This window comes from Ahaetulla prasina, chromosome 17 (assembly GCF_028640845.1).
Source record: "Ahaetulla prasina isolate Xishuangbanna chromosome 17, ASM2864084v1, whole genome shotgun sequence".
Taxonomy (NCBI): domain Eukaryota; kingdom Metazoa; phylum Chordata; class Lepidosauria; order Squamata; family Colubridae; genus Ahaetulla; species Ahaetulla prasina.
In genome coordinates, this window is record NC_080555.1 from 2,844,765 (window position 1) to 2,866,063 (window position 21,299).

General features: G+C 49.1%; 1 protein-coding gene across 2 annotated transcripts in view; it reads left to right on the top strand.

Annotated features, from left to right (window-relative positions):
• Nucleotides 1-21,020, top strand: part of ATP8B2 (ATPase phospholipid transporting 8B2) — a 40,429-nt gene extending 19,409 nt beyond the window's left edge. For both annotated transcript variants that reach the window (XM_058160479.1, XM_058160480.1), the window contains exons 9-28: nucleotides 69-148; nucleotides 1,120-1,278; nucleotides 2,829-2,917; nucleotides 4,120-4,316; nucleotides 5,963-6,171; nucleotides 6,325-6,368; nucleotides 7,399-7,564; nucleotides 8,365-8,553; nucleotides 9,456-9,571; nucleotides 9,685-9,849; nucleotides 10,419-10,530; nucleotides 11,804-11,909; nucleotides 13,289-13,433; nucleotides 14,653-14,836; nucleotides 15,711-15,934; nucleotides 16,054-16,137; nucleotides 17,273-17,503; nucleotides 17,799-17,937; nucleotides 18,319-18,449; nucleotides 19,013-21,020. In XM_058160479.1, coding sequence (XP_058016462.1) covers nucleotides 69-148; nucleotides 1,120-1,278; nucleotides 2,829-2,917; nucleotides 4,120-4,316; nucleotides 5,963-6,171; nucleotides 6,325-6,368; nucleotides 7,399-7,564; nucleotides 8,365-8,553; nucleotides 9,456-9,571; nucleotides 9,685-9,849; nucleotides 10,419-10,530; nucleotides 11,804-11,909; nucleotides 13,289-13,433; nucleotides 14,653-14,836; nucleotides 15,711-15,934; nucleotides 16,054-16,137; nucleotides 17,273-17,503; nucleotides 17,799-17,937; nucleotides 18,319-18,449; nucleotides 19,013-19,288 — 3,046 coding nt within the window. In that variant the 3' untranslated portion in view covers nucleotides 19,289-21,020. The remainder of the gene's footprint in view (nucleotides 1-68; nucleotides 149-1,119; nucleotides 1,279-2,828; nucleotides 2,918-4,119; nucleotides 4,317-5,962; nucleotides 6,172-6,324; nucleotides 6,369-7,398; nucleotides 7,565-8,364; nucleotides 8,554-9,455; nucleotides 9,572-9,684; nucleotides 9,850-10,418; nucleotides 10,531-11,803; nucleotides 11,910-13,288; nucleotides 13,434-14,652; nucleotides 14,837-15,710; nucleotides 15,935-16,053; nucleotides 16,138-17,272; nucleotides 17,504-17,798; nucleotides 17,938-18,318; nucleotides 18,450-19,012) is intronic.
• Nucleotides 21,021-21,299: the final 279 nt, after the last annotated feature.

Genomic DNA, 21,299 nt, shown 5'->3' on the forward strand with positions numbered 1-21,299 from the left:
CTTTAAAGAAACCCCTTGGAGACCCTCTTCTCTCTTCCTGGCCATGATTAAACTACTTTTCTCCGCAGGGAGAGCAATATGAAAGTCCGACAGGCGATCCCGGTCACGTCCGAGCTGATTAACACCAACAACCTCGCGCACTTCGATGGTAAAATTCATTATCATGATGCTATTTAGTGGCCCTCTTAGCTTCCTAAGATTGCGTGTTCTTTCTATATATATATATATATATATATATATATATATATATATATATATATATATATATATATATAGGTCTTTAGTTATTTGGGTTTTCTCCGCGTAAAATTGGAAGTGTCTTGGCGGCGTTTGACAAAGTCTCATTCGTCATCTTCAGGCTTCAGCTTCGTGCTTCTGGGAGCAATGAAGCACGGCTGAAGCCTGAAGATGACGAATGAGATTTCGTCGCCGCCAAGACACTCCAATTGTGGGAGCCCGAACCAAAGACCTACATACAAACACCCGCGAAAACCTCAGAAAACAAATATATATATATATATATATCTCCAACAAGAGCTTAGCCCTGAGGCAGTCCTCACGTCCGCTCAATCAGCGTCTGTTCAAACTTGTGACTCTGCTAAAGTGCCTCTTAATGACCACTCTTCAAAGTTCTGTCCGTCCCAGTGCTGTGATTGTAATTTGTGACTCTCCCTGCTGAGTTAATTTCATTGGGGAAGCTTGCGGGAAGTCGAAAGTCTCACATATTCTTACCACTGGTTTGTCACCGCACACACCCTCACTTCGCGCACACACGCACCTTTCGTCCATGCACCTGGCCTTCCACACAGGTGTTTTGCTCGCGCGCGTGCCTTCCGTAATTGCGCCCAGCCTCAAAAACGTGGCTAAATACGACGGCATTACACCAGGGTCGCCGCTACCAGTTCGCCTGAACTGTCTGAATACCAACTCTGGTCGTGGCCACACGAGATCCTCCCTTAACGACCTGTGCGGTCCTCCCTGAACGATGCCACAACTGCTGTCATTAAAAGGGGCAGCCGCGCGATGTCGTGTGTCACAACCGCACCCCTTCGCGACGGAAAACGAGGACTACCCATAACTGATCTCGGCAATTTTTTATTTATTTTTTTAAAATTTCAGGAGAGGTTGTTTGCGAACCCCCTAATAATAAACTCGACAAATTCGGCGGGACCCTGTACTGGAAAGACAACAAATATTCCCTCAGCAATCAAAACATGTTGTTGCGAGGTTGCGTCCTTCGTAATACGGAGTGGTGCTTCGGCCTGGTCATCTTCGCAGGTATGCAGAGTGTCGTGTCCCACTCCTCCGCTGACGGCCGGGTCAGGGAAATCCGAATCAGACGTGCCTCTGCAGCTCTGCCCAAAGTCCTAGCAAAGTCCTCAGGGCAGGCAGGAGACCAGAAAGTGACTTCAGCAAGATATGTTTAGACTTTGCCTGACTCAGAGACTGCCAGAAAGCAGGTCCTTTATATAGGCCATGGGGTGTGGCTCCATGACTCAGCACTTATCCAGGCCTGCCCCTCCCTTCCTTCTGTTGCCTCCGCCTATCAATTCTCCTGAAGCGAGGGTCACTCCAGTCTGCAGCTGTTGGCAATTGACCTCCCTCAGGCTCACATGCTGTGGAGGAGGGGGAGGGGTCTAGTTGCTCCGTTTGCCTGGGCATAGAGCCAGAGCTGGGGGCTGGAGGTACTTCTTCCTCCTCAGCCTGTCTGGGCATGGAGCCAGGGCTGGGGCCGGGAGGCATACTAGGACATTCCTCAGCGTTCGGAAGCAGATAAGAAGGCCCCGGCTGTGGTGAGATTGGGCGAGACACAACACAGAGAGCCCCCGTGTGTGTGTCTTCCAAGCTGGGACGTGAGACGAGGCAAAAAACTGAAAGCCGTTTGCGGCAGATAATCTGAATATCAGGGACTGAATTTGAGGGAAAAAAAGAGGGATAAAATTATTGGGGAAATTATGGAGAAATTCTGAATCGTCTTTAACCAAATCCAAGTACGGTTAGTTCTCGGCTGACGGCCATTTGTCCAGGGACCGTTTGAAACGACCACGAAAAAGGCGACTTACAACGAGGCCTCGCACTTACGACCGTTGCAGCGTTTCTCTCCCCCCCCCCCGAGGTCACGTGATCAAAATTCAGACTTTTGGTGACTGACTCGTATTTATGACGGTGGCAGCATCCCGGGGTGGGGGTGGGGCTCACGTGCTCCCCTTCTGCGACCTTCTGACCGGCAGCGTCAATGGAGGAAGCTGGATTCGCTTAACGACGGTGTTCCTCACTTAATGGCACTTGGCCTTTTGCGTGTATGTACGACGGCCTTGGAGTCACGTGATTGCGACTTTCCCAGCCGGCTTCCAACGAGCAAAGTCAACGGAGGAAGGGGGGTTCGCTTAACAACCCACCTGATTTGTTTAACAACTGCAGTGATCGCTAAATAACACCCCCCCCTCCCAAAAAAAAAAACATCATAAAATTAGGCGTGCTTAATTGTGGCCGTAAATTGAGGATTACCTGTAAATGTTTTCCTTGGCCTTCAGTCATTTGTCGGGGATGGCATAGGGTCTCCTGATTGGGCGTGGGGGAAAGGGGGTTGGACTAGATGACCTACAAGGTCCCTTCCAATTCTGTCAATCTATCTATGACTTGTTCGTGGTGCTGTTTCTTTGAAAAAACTTTGAGCGCTAATTTGACCCTTCCGCCCAGAATCGTTGCGTTAACCAGTTGACCGTCCGATCAATACAAGAAATAATGAAATAAAAAAATTAATTCAGGATCGGGAGAGGCAAAAGTTTACTTTGCCAAAGGATTTTCCGGTTCTTTTCCTTCGGCAGGGCCGGACACCAAATTAATGCAAAACAGCGGCCGAACGAAATTCAAGAGGACCAGCATTGACCGTTTGATGAACACTTTGGTGCTTTGGGTAGGTGAGCCCCTCCTGCTCCGTGCCCGTGTTTCGAATCCAGTGCTCTCCGCTCTCTTTTGGGGGGACCTTTTCTCAGCTCTGGGGCGTGGGGTGGACACCGGATGCTCTTTTAGTTTCCAGGGGTGAGAAACAGAGCCAGAGAATTTTCTGGGAACGTACCACCACGGGGCAGTCAAGCCCTTGTCCCGCTCTGCAGGGTGGTCTTCCCGGAGAATGTAGGAAAGCGGATTTTTGCTGGACTTCATTCACTTCCTTCCATCTCAACCCCGGGGGAAATTAGTTCTGTTCTTCACCACCGTTCTGGATTACTCAAAGCTGCCCGATGGCAGTACACCTGAGCTCTAATCCGGGCTCTCTTGAAATTGACCGCTTGAAATGTGGAATTGACCACCTGTGGATGAAAAGGGACAGCAGATAAAAGGGACTTTGGGTCTGTGGGGACAAAGAGGGATGTCATGCAGCTTCTCCCTTTCTGCTCTTTTGTCCAAAGGGAAGTATTGAAATTGATATCCTGCAATGGGGAATTGACCACATGTGGATGAAAAGGGCCGGGAGGTAGAGAGGAACCTCAGGTAGTGGGGACAAAGAGAGACGCATCCGGCTTTCCCCATTCTGCCGCTTTGTCAAAATGGAGCTGTGGAAATTGACATCCTTAAGTGGGGAATTGACCACAGGTGAATGAAAAGGGCCAGGAGAAAAAAAGAGGACCTCACGTAGGCGGGCACAAAGGCTTCTCTCTTTCTGCTCCTTTGTCCAAAGGGAAATATTGAAATTGACCTCTTGAAATGGGGAATTGACCACATGTGGATGAAAAAGGCCAGGAGATAAGAGAAGATCTCATGTGGTTGGGGAGAAAGAGGGACGCCATCCTGCTTCTCCTTTTCTGGAGCTTTGATCCAAACGGGGGCTCTTGAAATTGACATCCTGAAATGTGGAATTGACCACAGCTGGATGAAAACGGAGAGAAAATAGGGGAGTTCACGTAAGAAGGGACAAAAGAGGGACGCCGTCTTGCGGCTTCTTCCTTTCTGCTCCTTTGTCCCAAACTGAGCTGTTGAAATTGACATCCTCAAATGTGGAATTGACCACATCTCAATAAAAAAAGGCATAGGAGATAGAGAGGACAAAGAGGGACCCCGTCCCGCTTCTCCCCTTCTCCTCCTTTTGTCCAAACCGAACCGTGGTCTTTCCATCGGCAGATTTTCGGGTTCCTGGTCTGCATGGGGGTGATCCTGGCCATCGGCAACTCCATTTGGGAATACGAAGTGGGAGTCTGCTTCCAGATTTACTTGCCGTGGGACAAAGTGGTGGACAATGCCTTCTTGTCCGGGTTCCTGGCCTTCTGGTCTTACATCATCATCCTCAACACCGTCGTTCCCATCTCTCTCTACGTCAGGTGAGTCTCCTTTTTTTTTCTCCTTTTGAGATAAAGTTTTCCTTTCCTTTCCTTTCCTTCCCCTTCCCTTCCCTTCCCTTCCCTTTCCTTTCCTTTCCTTCCCTTCCCTTCCCTTCTTTCCTTTCCTTCTTTCCTTTCCTTCCCTTCCCTTCCCTTCCCTTCCCTTTCTATCCTTCCCCTTCCCTCTTCTTGCCTCCTCTCCTCATTTCTCTCCTCTTTTCTTTCCTCCTTCCCTCCCTCCCTCCTTTCCTTTCTTTCTTTCTTTTTTAAAATCTCTTTTTCTTTTGGTTTTTCCTGCATGACTGTTTCTTTCTCGCTCCGTAGCCCCCAGGTAAGAGGTCTCCTTCTTCCCGTGTTTTTCCAAGCTCTGGGTGGGCACCGAATCTCCCTTTGATGTTGGGTTGTGGCATTTCCTGCCTCCCTCCCCCAACCCCCCTCCCCTTCCAAGGCCCTAGCAGAACCAGAGCCCCGGTGACGCCCCCCCTCCCTCCAATTCCTCCGGCTCCCTTTGTTCCTCCCCTGGGCTATTTTCTTTTATGGATTGCTCATTTCCTCTGGATTCACTGAAGCAGACCCTCCCCCTGGACAAAGAAATAAGGAGACCCCTGAAGCCTATCAGCCAAAGGAAGGGAACATTCATAGGTTGGAGCAGTCCTTCTTAGAAGCCGAGTGCACCTCTTCCTCTCTCTTATCTATCTATCATCCATTATTTCTCTCTGTTCCTCTCTCTGTCTGTCTGTCTATCCATCCATCCATCTCTCTATCATCTGTATATCTGTCCATCCATCCATCCCTCCATCTGTCATCTGTCTGTCTATCTATCTATCAATCTATCTATCTATCTATCTATCTATCTATCTATCTATCTATCTATCTATCATCTGTGTATCTGTCCATCCACCCACCCATCCATCTGTCATCTGTCTGTCTGTCTATCTACCTATCTATCTATCTATCTATCTATCTATCTATCTATCTATCTATCTATCATCTGTGTATCTGTCCACCCACCCACCCACCCACCCGTCTGTCTGTCTGATTGTCTGTCTGTCCTTATCAACTGTATATCTGTCCATCCATCCATCCATCCATCTCTCTCATCTGTATATGTTCGTCTATCCATCCATTCTTCCTTCTATTCATCCATCACCCGTCCATATATATATATATATATATATATATATCCATCTATCATTTGTATATCTGTCCATCTCTCCATCCATCCTTCCTTCTATCCATCCATCCATCATCCATCGATCCATTTATTATCTATATCTATCTGTTCGTCTGTCTGTCCCTATCATCTGTATATGTCCATCCATCCATCCATCCATCGGATTTCAACTCCCATGAGGCTTGCCCAGCAAGGGCTTATGGGAGCTGTAATCCAAAAGCATGAAGTTTTTAAAGCTGAATTTTAAACCTGTGGTCTTTCTTTATCGTTTTAATGTTGGATAGGGTGTATTTTTATCCAACGACCGTAAGCTGCGAGCGGGCCGGCATAGAAAGTCAATAAACAGATAAAAAACAAATTTAATAAAGGGAAAAAAGAAAGAAAATTGCCTTCGGGACTTTGGGCCGCCTTTCGGTGGGCGAAGGCCCATGGGCTTTGGGGTTCCCAACCGTCCCTGCTCTCTTTTTGGCAGCGTGGAGGTGATCCGTTTGGGCCACAGCTACTTCATCAACTGGGACAAGAAAATGTATTGCGCTAAACGGTGCACGCCAGCCGAGGCCCGGACCACGACGCTAAACGAGGAGTTAGGCCAGGTGGAATATATATTTTCGGACAAAACGGGGACCCTCACCCAAAACATCATGGTCTTCAGCAAGTGCTCCATCAATGGACGCAGCTACGGTGAGCCTTCCGTCCCTCCGGCGTCTCTGTTCCATAATTCTGGCCGAATTACAGTCATAAGTTTGAGGACTGCTGCCTCGATTTGGAAGGACTGACGGTTTGCTTCCTGCTCTCGCCCAATTCTGAGTCTTGGTTTTTTTTTTTTTTTCGTAGGAGATGCACTGGATGATCTGGGATACAAGGCTGAGCTCGGAAAGGTAATACGCCAGGAGTTTGGTCTAGCGGTTACGGCACCTGGCTAGAAAACAGGAGACGGGGAGTTCTAGTCCTGTCTTAGGCACCAAAGCCGGCTGGGTGACTTTGGGCCAATCACCAGGAGACTGGGAGTTCTAGTCCCTCCTTAGGCACCAAAGCTGATTGGGTGACTAGGCCAATCACCAGGAGATGGTGAGTTCTAGTCCCACCTTAGACATGAAAGCCATTGGGTGACTTTGGGCCAATCACCAGGAGACGGTGAGTTCTAGTCCCACCTTAGACATGAAAGCCATTGGGTGACTTTGGGCCAATCACCAGGAGACGGGGAGTTCTAGTCCTGTCTTAGGCACCAAAGCCGGCTGTGTGACTTTGGGCCAATCACCCAGACACTGGGAGTTCTAGTTTGGCCTTAGGCATGAAAGTCAGTTGAACGACTTTGGACCAATCACCAGGAGACTGAGAGTTCTAGTTTTACCTTAGGCAGAAATGCTGACTGGGTGACTTTGAGCTGGTCACCAGGAGACTGGGAATTCTAGTCCTGCTTTAGGCGCAAAAAACGGCTTAGTGATTTTGGACCAATGACTAGGAGACAATGAGTTCTAGTCCCACTTTAGGCATGAAAACCAGCTGGGTGACTTTGGGCCAGTCCCTCTCTCTCGCACCCAAGCCCACCTCACAGGGTTGTTGTTTGTTCTCATCATCTTCAACCCGGCTAAGAGAGTTGCTTTATTCCTGCTGTCACATGACAAATTTCAACTGAATTGACATTTTTTTGGGGGGGGTCCCCTAACCTGCCCTCGGGGTTTTTTGCCTTATCTACCCCCTCCCCCAGGTTATAGCTGGTGCATTTTCATCTGTTGATAATTTTTTTGCAGATTCCAACCTGGTTCTAATCACCTCTTCCTCCTCCCTTCGCCCCTCCCCAGGTTATAGCTGGTGCATTTTCATCTGTTGATAATTTTTTGCGGATTCCAACCTGGTTCTAATCACCTCTTCCTCCTCCCCCCCCTTTCGCCCCCCTCCCCCCCCAAGAAAACGGATCCAGTGGATTTTTCCTTCAACTCGCTGGCCGATCCCTCGTTCACCTTCTGGGACACGGGACTTTTGGAAGCGGTCAAGCTGGGGGACCTCCACGTCCATGAGTTTTTCCGGCTCCTCTCCCTCTGCCACACCGTCATGTCTGAAGAAAAGCTCCCAGGTTGGGAAGGGAAATAGAGACTGAACTTCTGAATTTAGACTGAGAAACAAAAGACCTTTGAGAAATGAGGGATTGTGTCGGGGAATCTGCCTGGAAGGAGTCATATATTCTTTCTTTCTTTCTTTTTCCTTCCTTCCTTTCTTCCTTCCCTCCATCTCTTCTTTACTCCTTTCCTTCCTCCCTCCCTCCCTTCAAATATCCTCCCTCCCTCCTTCCTTTCTTCCTTCCTTCCATCTCTTCTCCTTTCTTTCTTTTTTCTTTCCTTCCTTCCTTCCATTTCTTCTTTCTTTCCTCCCTCCCAATATCCTCCCTCCTTCCCTTTTTTCCTTCCTTCTTCCTTCCTCCCTCCCTCCTCTCTTCTCTACTCCTTCTTTCCTCCTCCCTCCTGAAAATATCCTCCTTCCTTCCTTCTTTCCTTCCTTCCTTCCATCCATCTCCTTTCTTTTTTCTTTCCTTCCTTCCTTCCATTTTTTCTTTCTTTCCTCCCTCCCAATTTCCTTCCTTCCTTCCTTCCTTTCTTTTTTCTTCCTTCCTTCCTTCCCTCTATCTCTTCTTCTTTTGTTCCTCCCTCCCTCCCTTCCTTCTTCCTTCCTTCCTACCTTCCTTCCATCTCTTCTCCTTTCTTTTTTCTTTCTTTCCTTCCTTCCATTTCTTCTTTCTTTCCTCCCTCCCTCCCAATACCTCCCTTTTTTCCTTCCTTTCTTCCTTCCTTCCTCCCTCCCTCCCTCCCTCCCTCCCTCCCTTCCATCAATTCTCCTTCTCTCTCTCTCTTCCCTCCCTCCCTCCCTCCCCTTTAACAGGAGAATTGTACTACAAAGCCCAGTCCCCTGATGAGGGAGCCTTGGTGACCGCCGCTCGCAATTTTGGCTTTGTTTTCCGTGGACGCACCCCGAAAACGATCACGGTGCAGGAGCTGGGACGGCCCGTCACTTACCAACTTCTGGCCATTTTGGACTTCAACAACGTGCGCAAACGAATGTCGGTCATTGGTGAGGAAGGGGAGGCGACAGCCAGGGAGGTCACGGTGGCCCTGGGAAACTTGACTGCCTTGCAGGGCTGTTGTGGGAGAGAACTGGTGGGGTAGAACCTGATTATGAGTAAATAAATTTTATATCTCCCTTCTCCTTCCTTCCTCCTTCCTTCCTTCCTTCCTTCCTTTTCTTTTCTTTTCCCTTCCTTTCTCTCCCCCTCTACTTTGCTCCTCCCCTTCCCCTCCTTCTCCCTTCCCTTCTTCCTTCCTCCCTCGCTCCCTTTTTTCTATCTTCTGTCCTTTTACCTTCCCTTCCTCCCTCCTTCTCATTGCCTCTTCCTTCCTTCCTTCCTTCCTTCCTTCCTTCCTTCCTTCCTTCCTTCCTTTCCTTTCTTTTCCCTCCCCCTCTACTTTGCCCCTCCCCTCCTTCTCCCCTCCTTCCTCTCTCCCTCCCTTTTTCTTTCTCCTATCCTTTTTCCTTCCCTTCCTTCTCATTGCCTCTTCCTTCCTTCCTTCCTTCCTTCCTTCCTTCCTTCCTTCCTTCCTTCTTCCTTTCCTTTCCTTTTCTTTCCTTCCTTCCTTCTTTCCTCCTCCTTCCTCCTCCCTCCCTCCTTCCTTTCCTTCCTTCTTCCTTCCTTCCTTCCTCTCTCCTTCTCATTGCCTCTTCCTTCCTTCCTTCCTTCCTTCCTTTCCTTTCCTTTCCCTCCCCCTCTACTTTTCCCCTCCCCTCCTTCTCCTCTCCTTCCTCCCTCCCTCCCTTTTCCTTTCTTCTATCCTTTTTCCTTCCCTTCCTCCGTCCTTCTCATTGCCTCTTCCTTCCTTCTTTCCTTCCTTCCTTTCTCCCTCCCTCCTGCTTTCCTTCTTAAATTTTTTCCTTCCTTCCTTCCTCCCTCCTTCCCTCCCTCCTCCCACCCTCCCCAGTGAGGAATCCCGAGGGGCAGATCCGCCTATACTCCAAAGGGGCCGACATTATTCTTCTGGATCGGCTTTTTCCCGGCAACCAAGAACTTTACAACGTCACCACCGACCATCTCAACGTAGGTGACCCACAACCCTCTTATTTGCGTGGGTGCCAATCAGGCTAAAAAAAAAACTAGCCGAGGGGTGTGTGTGTGTGTCTTCCCATCCTCCCATTTCTTCCTGATCCTAGGAATACGCGGGCGAGGGTCTCCGGACATTGGTGTTGGCCTATCGGGACCTGGAAGAGAAATATTACGCCGGCTGGGCCGAGCGGCTGGAGGAAGCCTCGCTTAACGGCGAGGGTCGCGAAGAGCGTATCGCTCGGCTGTACGAGGAGGTGGAAAACGACCTGGTGGTGGGTGCTGAGACCCTTTCTCCCCCCCCCCCTTTTTTTTTTTTTTTTTTAAATTTCAGGCATTTCCCCCTTTTTCTCTCCCGGTCCTTCAACCCGTTTTTTCCCCATCTCGCCCTGTCGCTCTTTTGAATTTCTTTTAATCGAATTCCTTTAAACGAAGAGATTTTTCCCAAACGGTGGGAATCCGGTGCAGCTTTTCCTCGACGTACGGCCACAACCCAGCCCCAGATTTCCGTCGCTAAGAGGAGACGGTTGCGAAGTGTTGCCCGGTCCTGTTTTTTACGGGCTGGCCTGCCACGGTCACTAAGGGAAGCTCTGCTGTTGTTAAGTTAGTGATATCTGGCCTCGTCTGGTCAGAAGGTCGCAAAAGGGAAAGGCCGCAACCGTCGTAAGTACGGGTCCGTGGCCGAGAGCGACTGAATTTGGATCACGTGGCCCCGGGGAGGCCGTAAAGTGTGAAAAACGGTCCTAAGTTGCAACTTGGAAGGGTCACTAAATGAAGCATCACAAATCAAGGACTACCTATAACACAGAATATTTTTTTTCCCCTTTTCTCTCTCTCTCTGCAGCTGCTGGGAGCCACGGCCATCGAGGATAAACTGCAGCAGGGAGTTCCAGAGACCCTCGCTCTTCTCAGCTTGGCCAACATTAAGATTTGGGTCTTGACGGGGGACAAACAAGGTGAGATTTTTCGTTTCTGGGTTGTTTGCTTGCTCGGTTTTATTTTCTCTTTTTCTGTTCAGGTTTTCCTTGTTTCGTTTCTCTTCTTCTTCTTCATGTCTTCGTGTTTCCTGTGTTGGCCTGTTTGTTTGTTTTTAATGTGGTTTCTCTTCATTCTTCATGTTTCCTTCTGCGTTTTCTGTTTGTTTTGTTGTTTTTCTCAAAGTTTTCTTCGCATGTTTCCTTTTTCTCTTTCTGCTTTTTTAAATTCTTTTTTTCTTTCTTTTCTCTCTGTCTTTCCTTCATTTCTTCCTTCCCTCCCCCAATTTTCTTTCCCCCTCCCTCCATCGCTCTCTCTTTCTTTCTTTCTTCTCTCTCTTTCTTTTCTTCATTTCTTCCTTCCTTCCCTTCCCCCCAATTTTCTTTCTCCCTCCCTCTCTCCCTCCCTCCCTCCCTTTCTTTCTTTATTTCTTTCTTTCTCTTTCTTTCTTTCTTCTCTCTTTCTTTTCTTCATTTCTTCCTTCCCTCCCCCAATTTTCTTTCCCCTCCCTCCCTCCTCTCTTTCTTTCTTTCTTTCTTCTCTCTTTCTTTCTTCATTTCTTCCTTCCTTCCCCAATTTTCTTTCTCCTCCTCCTCCTCCTCTCCCTCCTCCCTCCCTCCCTCTCTTTCTTTCTTTCTTTCTTTCTTTCTTTCTTTCTTTCTTTCTTTCTTTCTTTCTTTCTTTCTTTCTTCTCTCTTTCTTTTCTTCATTTCTTCCTTCCCTCACTCCCAATTTTCTTTCCCCCTCCCTCCCTCCCTCTTCCTTCCTGCCTTCCTTCCTTCCTTTCTTCCTTCCTTCCTCTGTTGATTCTTTTTATGCATATTTTTAAACGGGGTTTCTTTTCTCCTGTTCATGTTTTCCTTTGTGTGTGTGTGTGTGTGTGTATTTTCTTTTAGGTTTTCTTTGTGTAGTTCCTTTCTCTTTTTGCGGGTTTTTTTTTTGGTCTTGTCTTGTCTTTCTGGTTTTTGTGACTTCTTTCTTCAAATCTTTGCTTTGCAATTTCACTTTTTGTAGGCTTGTGGGCTTTTTTTTGTGTGGTGGGGACGGGGAAACATGGTTTGTTTTTCCCCCCCCCCACTTCCGAATCCCGGGCGCCTCCCAGGATGCTGATAACCCTTCTAAGAAGGGAAGGGGGCACCCTCCACCGTCCCCAGTTGCACAGATAAACATGGGACCTGTAGTCCAATGGAGCCGAAGGAGAGTTGGGCTCGATGGCTCCTGACTCGGGACCCTCCTCTCCCTCCCTTTCCCCAGAGACGGCCGTCAACATCGGCTACTCCTGCAAGATGCTGACGGATGAAATGACGGAGGTCTTTCTCATCTCTGGACACACCGTCTTCGAGGTTCGGCAAGAGCTGCGGTAAGTGGGCTTTTCCCAAAGGCCCCCCATCGCTCTATCACACACACATTAACAAACATACACATATAGGTGTGTGTTTATATGTATAGATGTGTGTTTGTCTATTTTTTTAAAATTTATTTTATTTGCATTTATATCCCGCCCTTCTCCGAAGACTCAGGGCGGCTTACACTATGTCAGGCAATAGTCTTCATCCATTTTGTATACTATATACAAAGTCAACTTATTGCCCCCCCAACAATCTGGGTCCTCCTTTTACCTACCTTATAAAGGATGGAAGGCTGAGTCAACCTTGGGCCTGGTGGGACTTGAACCTGCAATATTGCAAGCAGTTGCTGTTAATAACAGGCTGCATTAGCCTGTTGAGCCACCAGAGGCCCTTTGAATATATCTATGAATATGATTGTAAGCCGGCCAGTTATTCTGCGGTATGATGGATAGATGAGAGGGAGGAAGAGAGAGAAAGAGAGAGAACAAGTAGATGATAGATAGATAGATAGATAGATAGATAGATAGATAGATAGATAGATAGATAGATAGATAGAGATAGACACAGAAAGACGAAAGAATGAGTAGATAGATAGATGAGAAAGAGATAGATAGATGAGGTTATACACACACACACATATAGAATAGATAGATGAGAGAGAGAGAGAAAATGAATATAGATGAGAGAGAGAGAAAATGAGTAGATAAGACAGTAGATCGATAGATGATAGATAGATAGATAGACAGACAGACAGAAAGATGAGAGAGGGAATGAGTAGATAGATGAGATGATAGATAGATAGATAGATAGAAAAGATAGATAGAGAAGATGGATAGATAGAGATAGATAGAAAGCTGAGAGAGAGAGAGAATGAGTAGATATAGATAGATGATTGATAGGTAGATAGACAGAATGAGTAGGTAGGTAGATAGATGATATGAGAGAGAGAAAAAAGATAGAGAAGATAGATAGAGATAGAGATAGATAGAAAGCTGAGAGAGACGGAGAATGAGTAGATATAGATAGATATAACGAGTAGATGGAGAGAGAATGTATAGATAGATAGATAGATAGATAGATAGATAGATAGATAGATAGATAGATAGATAGATAGATAGATAGATAGATATAGAGGATAGATAGATAGATAGATAGATAGATAGATAGATAGATAGATAGATAGATAGATAGATAGATAGATAGATAGATAGATGAACGTATATATGTTAAGTGGTTTTTTCAAACGTTAAAAGTTGTTAAGGTGTTTTTTCCCCCCCCCCGCTGGTGGTGGGGGAAATCCCTTCTCCCTCCCCCTATATGGTTTTTAACCCTTGAGCCTTGATAATGGTGGTCTCCCTCCGTTCCTTTGGGCCTCCCCCTCCTCTGGCAGGAAGGCTCGAGAGAAGTTGATGGAGGCCTCGCGGTCGATGGGCAACGGGTTCGCCTTCCAGGAGAAGCTCTCCGCCTCCAAGCTCACATCCGTCCTGGAGGCCGTGGCCGGAGAATACGCCTTGGTCATCAACGGACACAGCCTGGTACGGAGGGACGCCGGCTGCTTTCCAAAGGAAGCGCAGATCTGGGACCCGCTCCTCTAGAATTTCCAAAGGGGGTCTTTAGAGATCATCAAGAGCCTCCTCCTCCCCTCTCTCCCTTCCTGTTCTCCACCTTCCCCTCTCTCCTTCCTTCCTCTCCTTCTGATCTCCTTCCTTCCTTCCATCCTTCTTCTTCCCTTTCCTTCCTCCTCCTCACCTCGCTCCCTTCCTTTTCTCCATCTTCTCCTCTCTCCTTCCTTCCTTCCTTCCTTCCTTCCTTCCTTCCTCTCATTCTTATCTCCTTCCTTCCTTCCATCCATCCATCCATCCTTCTTGCTTCTTTCCTTCCTCCCTTTCCTTCCTCCTCACCTCCCTCCCTTCCTTTTCTCCATCTTCTTCTCTCTCCTTCCTTCCTTCCTCCCTCCTCCTCCATTCCTTTCTTCCTTCCTCTCATTCTGATCTCCTTCCTTCTTTCCATCCATCCATCCTTCTTCCTTCCTTTCCTTCTTTCCTTCTTTCCTTCCTTTCCTTCCTCCTCAACTCCCTCCCTTCCTTTTTCCATTTTCTCCTCTCTCCTTCCTTCCTTCCTTGCTTCCTTCCTCTCATTCTTATCTCCTTCCTTCCTTCCGTCCATTCTTCTTCTTCCCTTCCCTTCCTCCTCCTCACCTCCCTCCCTCCCCTTTCTTCTTCTCTCTCCTTCCTTCCTTCCTCCTTCCTTCCTTCCTTCCTCAATCCACCCTCCTCCTCCATTCCTTTCTTCCTTCCTCTCATTCTGATCTCCTTCCTTCCTTCCTTCCTTCCATCCATCCTTTTTCCTTCCCTCCCTTCCTCCCTCCCTCCCTTCCCTTCCTTCCTTCCTTCCTTCCTTCCTTCCTTCCTTCCTTCCTTCCTTCCTTCCTTCCTTCCTCAATCCACCCTCCTCCTCCATTCCTTTCTTCCTTCCTCTCATTCTGATCTCCTTCCTTCCTTCCATCCATCCTTTTTCCTTCCCTCCCTTCCTCCCTCCCTCCCTCCCTCCCTTCCTTCCTTCCTTCCCTTCCTTTTGGAATGAGAGTAGTCAGTCCAGGCAGCAACAGGTAGAAGGAGCAACTTAATGTAAGATAGACTGCTGCCGGCCATGGAGGTGCCATTTAAAACACAAAAACACACTTCCAGCCACAAAACCAAACCCCCCAAATGCTTCCCGGCCACCCTCAGAATCTCCCCCTGGTTTCCTTCCCAGGCCCACGCGCTGGAGGCCGACATGGAGAGGGAGTTTCTGGAGACGGCCTGCGCTTGTAAGGCGGTCATCTGTTGCCGCGTCACTCCGCTGCAGAAGGCCCAAGTGGTAGAACTGGTCAAGAAGTACAAGAAGGCTGTGACGTTAGCCATCGGAGACGGGGCGAACGACGTCAGCATGATCAAGGGTGAGCCTTTCGGGGCGTTGCGTGAAATCCGGAAACACACAAAGCCTCGGAGAAACGGTCTCTCGGAGCGGGGGAATTCTGGGAAACGAAGTCCTTGCCATTCTCAGCCTTGTCTGAAAATACTGGGGGATTCTGGGACTCGAAGTCCTCCGGTCGGGAGAGGCCGTCCCCAGAATTTTCAGGCTTGGACTGGGGAATTCTGGGAAAGTTGGGAGGGAGTGTCCCGGGAGGGCTGTGGAATTCTGGGAATTGGAGTCCCCAGGTCGGAAGGAGGCGTCCCAGAATCCTCAGCCTTGTCTGCAAATTCTGGAGAATTCTGGGAATCTAAGTCCTCCGGTTGGGAGAGGCCGTTCCCAGAACTTTGAGACTTTTCCACAAGGACTGGGGAATTCTGGGAAAGTTGGGAGGGAGTATCCTGGGAGGACTGTGGCATTCTGGGAATCGGAGTCCTCAGCTTGGAAGGGTCTGTTTCCAGAATTATCAGCCTTGTCCACAAGAATTCTGGGAAACACAAGTCCCCAGATTGGGAGGGGCCACGCTAAAATTCTCAGCCTTGTCCGCAAATGCTGGGGAATTCTGGGAAAGGAAACCCTCCAATCAGTCCATGGCTTGCTAGGATTTTCAGTCTTGTCCACAAGGAGTGGAGGATTCTGGGGATCGAAGTCCTCAGGTGGGGAAGGGGACATCCCAGAATCCTCGGCTTTGTGCAAGAACAAGGACTGGGGAATTCTGGGTGTTGAAGTCTCCAGATCAGGACACGGTATCCCAGACTCCTCAGCCTCATCCACCAGGGTGGGTGGGAATTGTAGTTTTCCGCGTTCGGAAGACGACGGCCTTGACCTCTTCCATGCCTTTCCTCCCGGATTTCTGGCAGCCGCCCACATCGGCGTGGGCATCAGCGGCCAGGAGGGCATCCAAGCCGTGTTGGCGTCCGACTACTCCTTCTCCCAGTTCAAGTTCCTGCAGCGCCTGCTCCTCGTTCACGGCCGCTGGTCGTATCTCCGAATGTGTAAATTCCTCTGTTACTTCTTCTACAAGAACTTTGCCTTTACCATGGTGCATTTTTGGTTCGGCTTCTTCTGCGGCTTCTCCGCCCAGGTACTGGCGCCAGTTGGCGGGTGGGGTGGGGTGGGGGTCCTGTGGATGCGGGCAATCCAAACAGCCCCGTAGTAATTCATCTTTTCTTTCTCCCCCCCCACCCCGCCCCCCCCACAAAGACCGTGTACGATCAGTACTTCATCACTCTCTACAACATTGTTTACACCTCATTGCCCGTCCTCGCAATGGGGGTCTTTGATCAGGTCAGTCCGTGTCCTCTCCTGGTGGGCTTCACGTCAGTGAGCTGGGGGGGAGTAAGGCAGTGGTGGGTTTCAAAAAATTTTTTATTGCTGCTTCTGTGGGTGTGGGTTGGTGGGCGTGGCATGGTGGGTGTGGGTTGGTGGGCATGGCAGGGGAACGTTACTGCAAAATTGGTAGGTAGATACGAAGGAAGGAAGGAAGGAAGGAAGGAAGGAAGGAAGGAAGGAAGGAAGGAAAGAATAAGAGTGAAAGAAAGGAGGAGGAGGAGGAAGATAAGAGAAAGAAAGGAGAAGGAAGAAGAAGGAAGAGAAGGAAGAGAAAGAAGGAAAGATGGAAGGAAGGAAGGAAGGAAGGAAGGAAGGAAGGAAGGAAGGAAGGAAAGAAGGAAGGAATAAGAGTGAAAGAAAAGGAGTGAGGGAGGAAAGATAAGAGAAAGGGAGGAAAGGAAGGAAGGAAGGGTAAGAGAAAGGAGAAGGAAGATGGGTTGGTAGGTAGATACGAAGGAAGGAAGGAAGGAATAATAGTGAAAGAAAGGGAGAGAGGAAGAAAGGAAGGAAATAAGAGTGAAAGAAAGGGAGTGAGGGAGGAAAGATAAGAGAAAGAGAGGAAAGGAAGGAAGGAAGGATTAGAGAAAGGAGAAGGAAGATGGGTTGGTAGGTAGATACGGGAGGGAGGGAGGGAGGAAGGAAGGAAGGAATAAGAGTGAAAGAAAGGGAGGGAGGAAGGAAGGATAAGAGAAAGGAGAAGGAAGGAAGGGAAGATAAGAGAAAGAAAGGGTGGGAGGAAAGAAAGGAAAGATGGAAGGAAGGATAAGAGAAAGAAAAGGGAGGGAGGAAAGGAAGGAAGAGAGGAAGGGAGGGAGGGGAATGGAGAGGAGAGGTAAGGGAGGGGCAGAAGAAAGGAGGAAAGAAGAAGGAAGGGGAGGGAGTATGGAAGGAAGGAAGAAGTGGGAAGGGAAGGGAGGATTAGAGGGGAATGGACAAGGAAGGAAGGACGGACAGCAGGAAGGAAGGAAGGAAAGAAGGAAGGAAGGAAATGATCTATCTGCCCAACCAAACTGCTACTCTAGGCCTCCAACTCGGGGCAGCCGCTGACCCTTCCCCTCCGTCTCTCTCTCTCTCTCTCTCTCTCTCCCAGGATGTGCCCGAACACCGCAGCCTGGAGTACCCCAAACTCTACGAACCGGGGCAGCTGAACCTCCTTTTCAACAAGCGCGAGTTCTTCATCTGCATCGCTCAGGGCATCTACGCCTCCATCTTCATGTTCTTCATCCCTTACGGGGTCTTCAGCGACAACGCCCACCTGGTCGACTACCAGTCCTTTGCCGTCACGGTGGCCACGTCTCTCGTCATCGTGGTTAGCGTCCAAGTATGTGGTACCCCCTTCTCCGATCCCTGGCAGGGTGCGGGAGAGGGATTCCCCCCCCCGCTTTCCCAAAATAAGCGCGCCTGAAACCTCGTTGATGTCTTCTCCTTACCCATTGGTGGTCAAAGCTCTTGCGGGAGGGGGGCAAACGCCCCACTCAGTTTGCAGTTGGGGGCACCGAGCAGACGCGACGCGGGTTTTTACTAAGGATCGGCAGAAAGCCAAGGCTCCTTGGAATTGAGCGCTACGGTCGATTCCGGAGATCTCCTGGTGGTCACTCGTCCTCTCCCTTCCACAGATTGGTTTGGATACGGGATTCTGGACGGCCATCAACCATTTTTTCATCTGGGGCAGCCTGGCGGTTTATTTTGCCATCCTCTTCGTCATGCATAGCAACGGCCTTTTCCAGCTCTTCCCCAACCAGTTCCGTTTTGTCGGTGAGTCATAAATACGAGCCGGGGGCCAAAAGCGTCTCGAGTTTGATCACACGAACCGTGGAGATGCTGGGACGGCCATTAAATGTGAAAAACAGTCCTAAATAATCACTGTTAAATCATATTTATTTAGCAATTCCCTTTTTGAGGGGGGGGGAGATCGTGTGAAAAACATACGATCCTAAGTCCCTTTTTTCCCCGTGCCAAGATAGCTTCGGTCACTAAACGAACCGTTGTAAGTCAAGGGCTGTATGTACTTGGCCTGGAACAATACATTCTGGGAGTCCTCCTTGGGTGTTTTTTTTTTTTTTTCTTCAAATAAGGCATCTTAATTCCCACCTGTTGGCTCCTTCCCATGAACCGCTCTTCTACTTTGTGCCACAGGCAATGCCCAGAACACGCTGGCCCAACCTGCAGTGTGGCTCACTATCGCCCTGACCACTGTGGTCTGCATCGTGCCAGTCATTGCCTTCCGGTTCCTCAAGTTGGATCTCCGGCCAGAACTCTCGGACACGGTGAGTGAAGGCCGGCCTGCGGAACCCAGCCCTTCCCTCTCTCCCTTCCCCCTTCCTTCCTTGCGGGAAAAATTCCCCCCCTGTGGACAGACGGGGCTGACCGGTTTTAGCTTACGGTGGTCTGTTTTTTCACTGCCCTGTGTCTGTTGTTTTTTTTTTTTTTTAGAATCAACTTTTTATTCTTATTCTTTTTTTTTAAATTTATACATATCATTGTGTGAATGGCGCGATCGGGGGTGAAATGGTAAAATTGGTTACTACCGGTTCTGTGGGCGTGGCTTGGTGCGGGGGTGTAATGTCAAAACCAGGAAGTAACGACGTACGGGTGGACGTGCTGCCACTACAAGTTCGCAGAACCACACGCCACCGGCGCTACTGGCTCGCGCGAGCCGTAGAGAACCGGCAGAATTTCACCACTGGGTTGTGGTTGGGGTTAGAGCTGGGGTTGGGGTTGGGGGTTAGGGATGCTGGCACGATTAAGAAGGCGCAGAAGCGGGAAGGTTTTGGCGAGGAGCCAATCCGCCTCTTGCTTTGACGTCCGTTCGCTCTGCTTTCTTCCCCAGGTCCGTTACACCCAGTTGGTTCGCAAGAAACAAAAAACCCAACACCGTTGCATGGGCCGCGTGGGGCGTACGGGTTCCCGACGCTCTGGCTACGCTTTCTCCCACCAGGAAGGTTTCGGTGAACTCATCACTTCCGGCAAAAACATGCGGCTCAGCTCGCTGGCCCTTTCCAGTTTCAGCAGCCGCCCCAGCACCAGCTGGATCGAGACGCTGCGGAAGAAGAAAAACAGCGGCGGGGGCGAGCCCAGCGTGCCGGAAAAGATGTTGAAAGTATGACACAACGCGAGGGCAGGATTGTAGACGGTGGATGGACCCATGTGCTAAAGATCTCGTTCCGGCCATGAGGATGTGAGAAGGGGAGCTCACCAAATGGGAGCAGATCGGCTGTCGCCGAGAACTCAAAACCGTGGCGTGAAGTCTAAAGCTATTGCCATGTAACCAAACCACATAGCCCGCCCGCACCCCCACCACCAATTCAAGCTGCCCGTGTATTTGAGGTAGCTCGCTCTAGCTGGTCGGCGAACGTGGGACGTTTAAGTGTTCCTCTCCTTGGACAGGAAACCTTTTGAGCGTTTACGCTCTGTTTTTGAACCCAGGGATAGCTTCTCATTCGAGTAACGTTTTCTCCAAAGTATGTATGAATCAAGAGAATTGGGGGTGTAAGATGGGGGCTGGGACTGGGGGGAAACGTAGGACCCCCTACTACTACAACCCATTTTTTTAGCCTTGGGATAAAGAGAGAGGGGGGAAAAATAATCTCGCAAACGCATCTCGTTTACAAATGAGGGAGGATTTTTCCTACTCCAGCTTGGCATTTAAAAGGAACTGGGGTCAAACGTTGAGGGTTGCCAACTCCCCGAAGCGGCCACGAGGCCCGCCTTACCACGAAAGCATTTGGCGTCTGATACTCAGGTTGAAGAAAAGACTCGCTCCACGGCGGCGGCCAAATCTCGGCACCGCGTGGAAACACGGCTCTTTTCGGTTTAAAGACAAGAGGACCGAGTGCTTTCGGACTTACAAGAGGGGTGCCCCACCCCAAATCTTCCAAGAAGAATTCAGGATTTGCACCACGTCTTTCTGGGCGACCCTCGGAGGCTTTGGATCTCGCTTTCTCCCGGGGAGAAAGTAAAGAGATTTTATTTTTTTATCATGTCGGACTTTTCAATTGCAAAGAGTTCCTTCCTTGTCTTTCTGGGCCCCGTACTCTGAGGGTCCTGCAACTCATTTCCCGTATCCCAGGAGTTTGTGGAAAACAGGGACCACCGAATCAGGGCAGAGTAAACTAAGAGTAACGTTGGGAAGAGTCCCGGTTGCAAAAATTCCTCGTTTCTTCCCGCGGCCAAACTCGTTGAGATCCATACAGCTTCCACTTCCTTTCAAAGAAACAATTCAACTTCTTGGGATCCCTCTCGGTCTGCAGAGACCTGAAAAGATGTCCTGCTAGATCCTCGACTGCAGATCGATGGAACAGATTCCCGCCAGATCCCTTAAGCCATGCTATCCTGTCAGGGTAGACGATTTGTCCAGAAATGGGCACGACCGTTAGAGACAAAAGGATAACCGATTCTGTTGAATCTCCAAAGTTATTTTCCTTCGTCCAAACGCAGAATTGGGGAGGGGGGCACTGAGATCTAACTATTTTGAGGGGGGGGGACCCCTTTTACAAATCTACCCTGTTGCCTTGAAGTAAGATGTCTTCTCCGTAGTCAAATATCGTGGGACAAATTTCTGGGCAGCCCCAAAAACAGAGGGGTAGTTTGAGCGCGTCAACCAACCGGTACCAACATAGAATTTCAACCCGCATCAACGGTTTTAACTGGTATGCCTTGAACAGTAGCTAACCTGGTTAGAAATAGACTGTCCCAAGAGATCCTTGGAAGGAGGAGGAAGCTGGCAAGTTTGGGATCGTTCCGTTACTCCACTTGCAAATTTACACCACCGAAGAGATTGAACCAATCTGGGACGGACAACGCCAAGGGCAAGGGGACGGTGCCCGGTTCTCTCGACTTCGATACCAAAGAGGACATATTTTGTCCACGAGGGAGAGGCGCGGGATAAATCCAGTTTGGGCACAGCCTCTCCAATTTTGGGCAGAAGAGGGAGGGGGGGGCGAAACCGCAGCTGTGCCAAGCAGGGATTAAGGAACATTCAGTATAATTTATTTTACATTTCTATACTGGGCAGAATTGTTATCGTTTTATGACTATAAAGAGAAATTGCCTTTTCTTTAAAAAAAAATAATGTGGGGTGTTTTTTTTTCCTCGTGCCTTTATTGAAGATCTCAGCC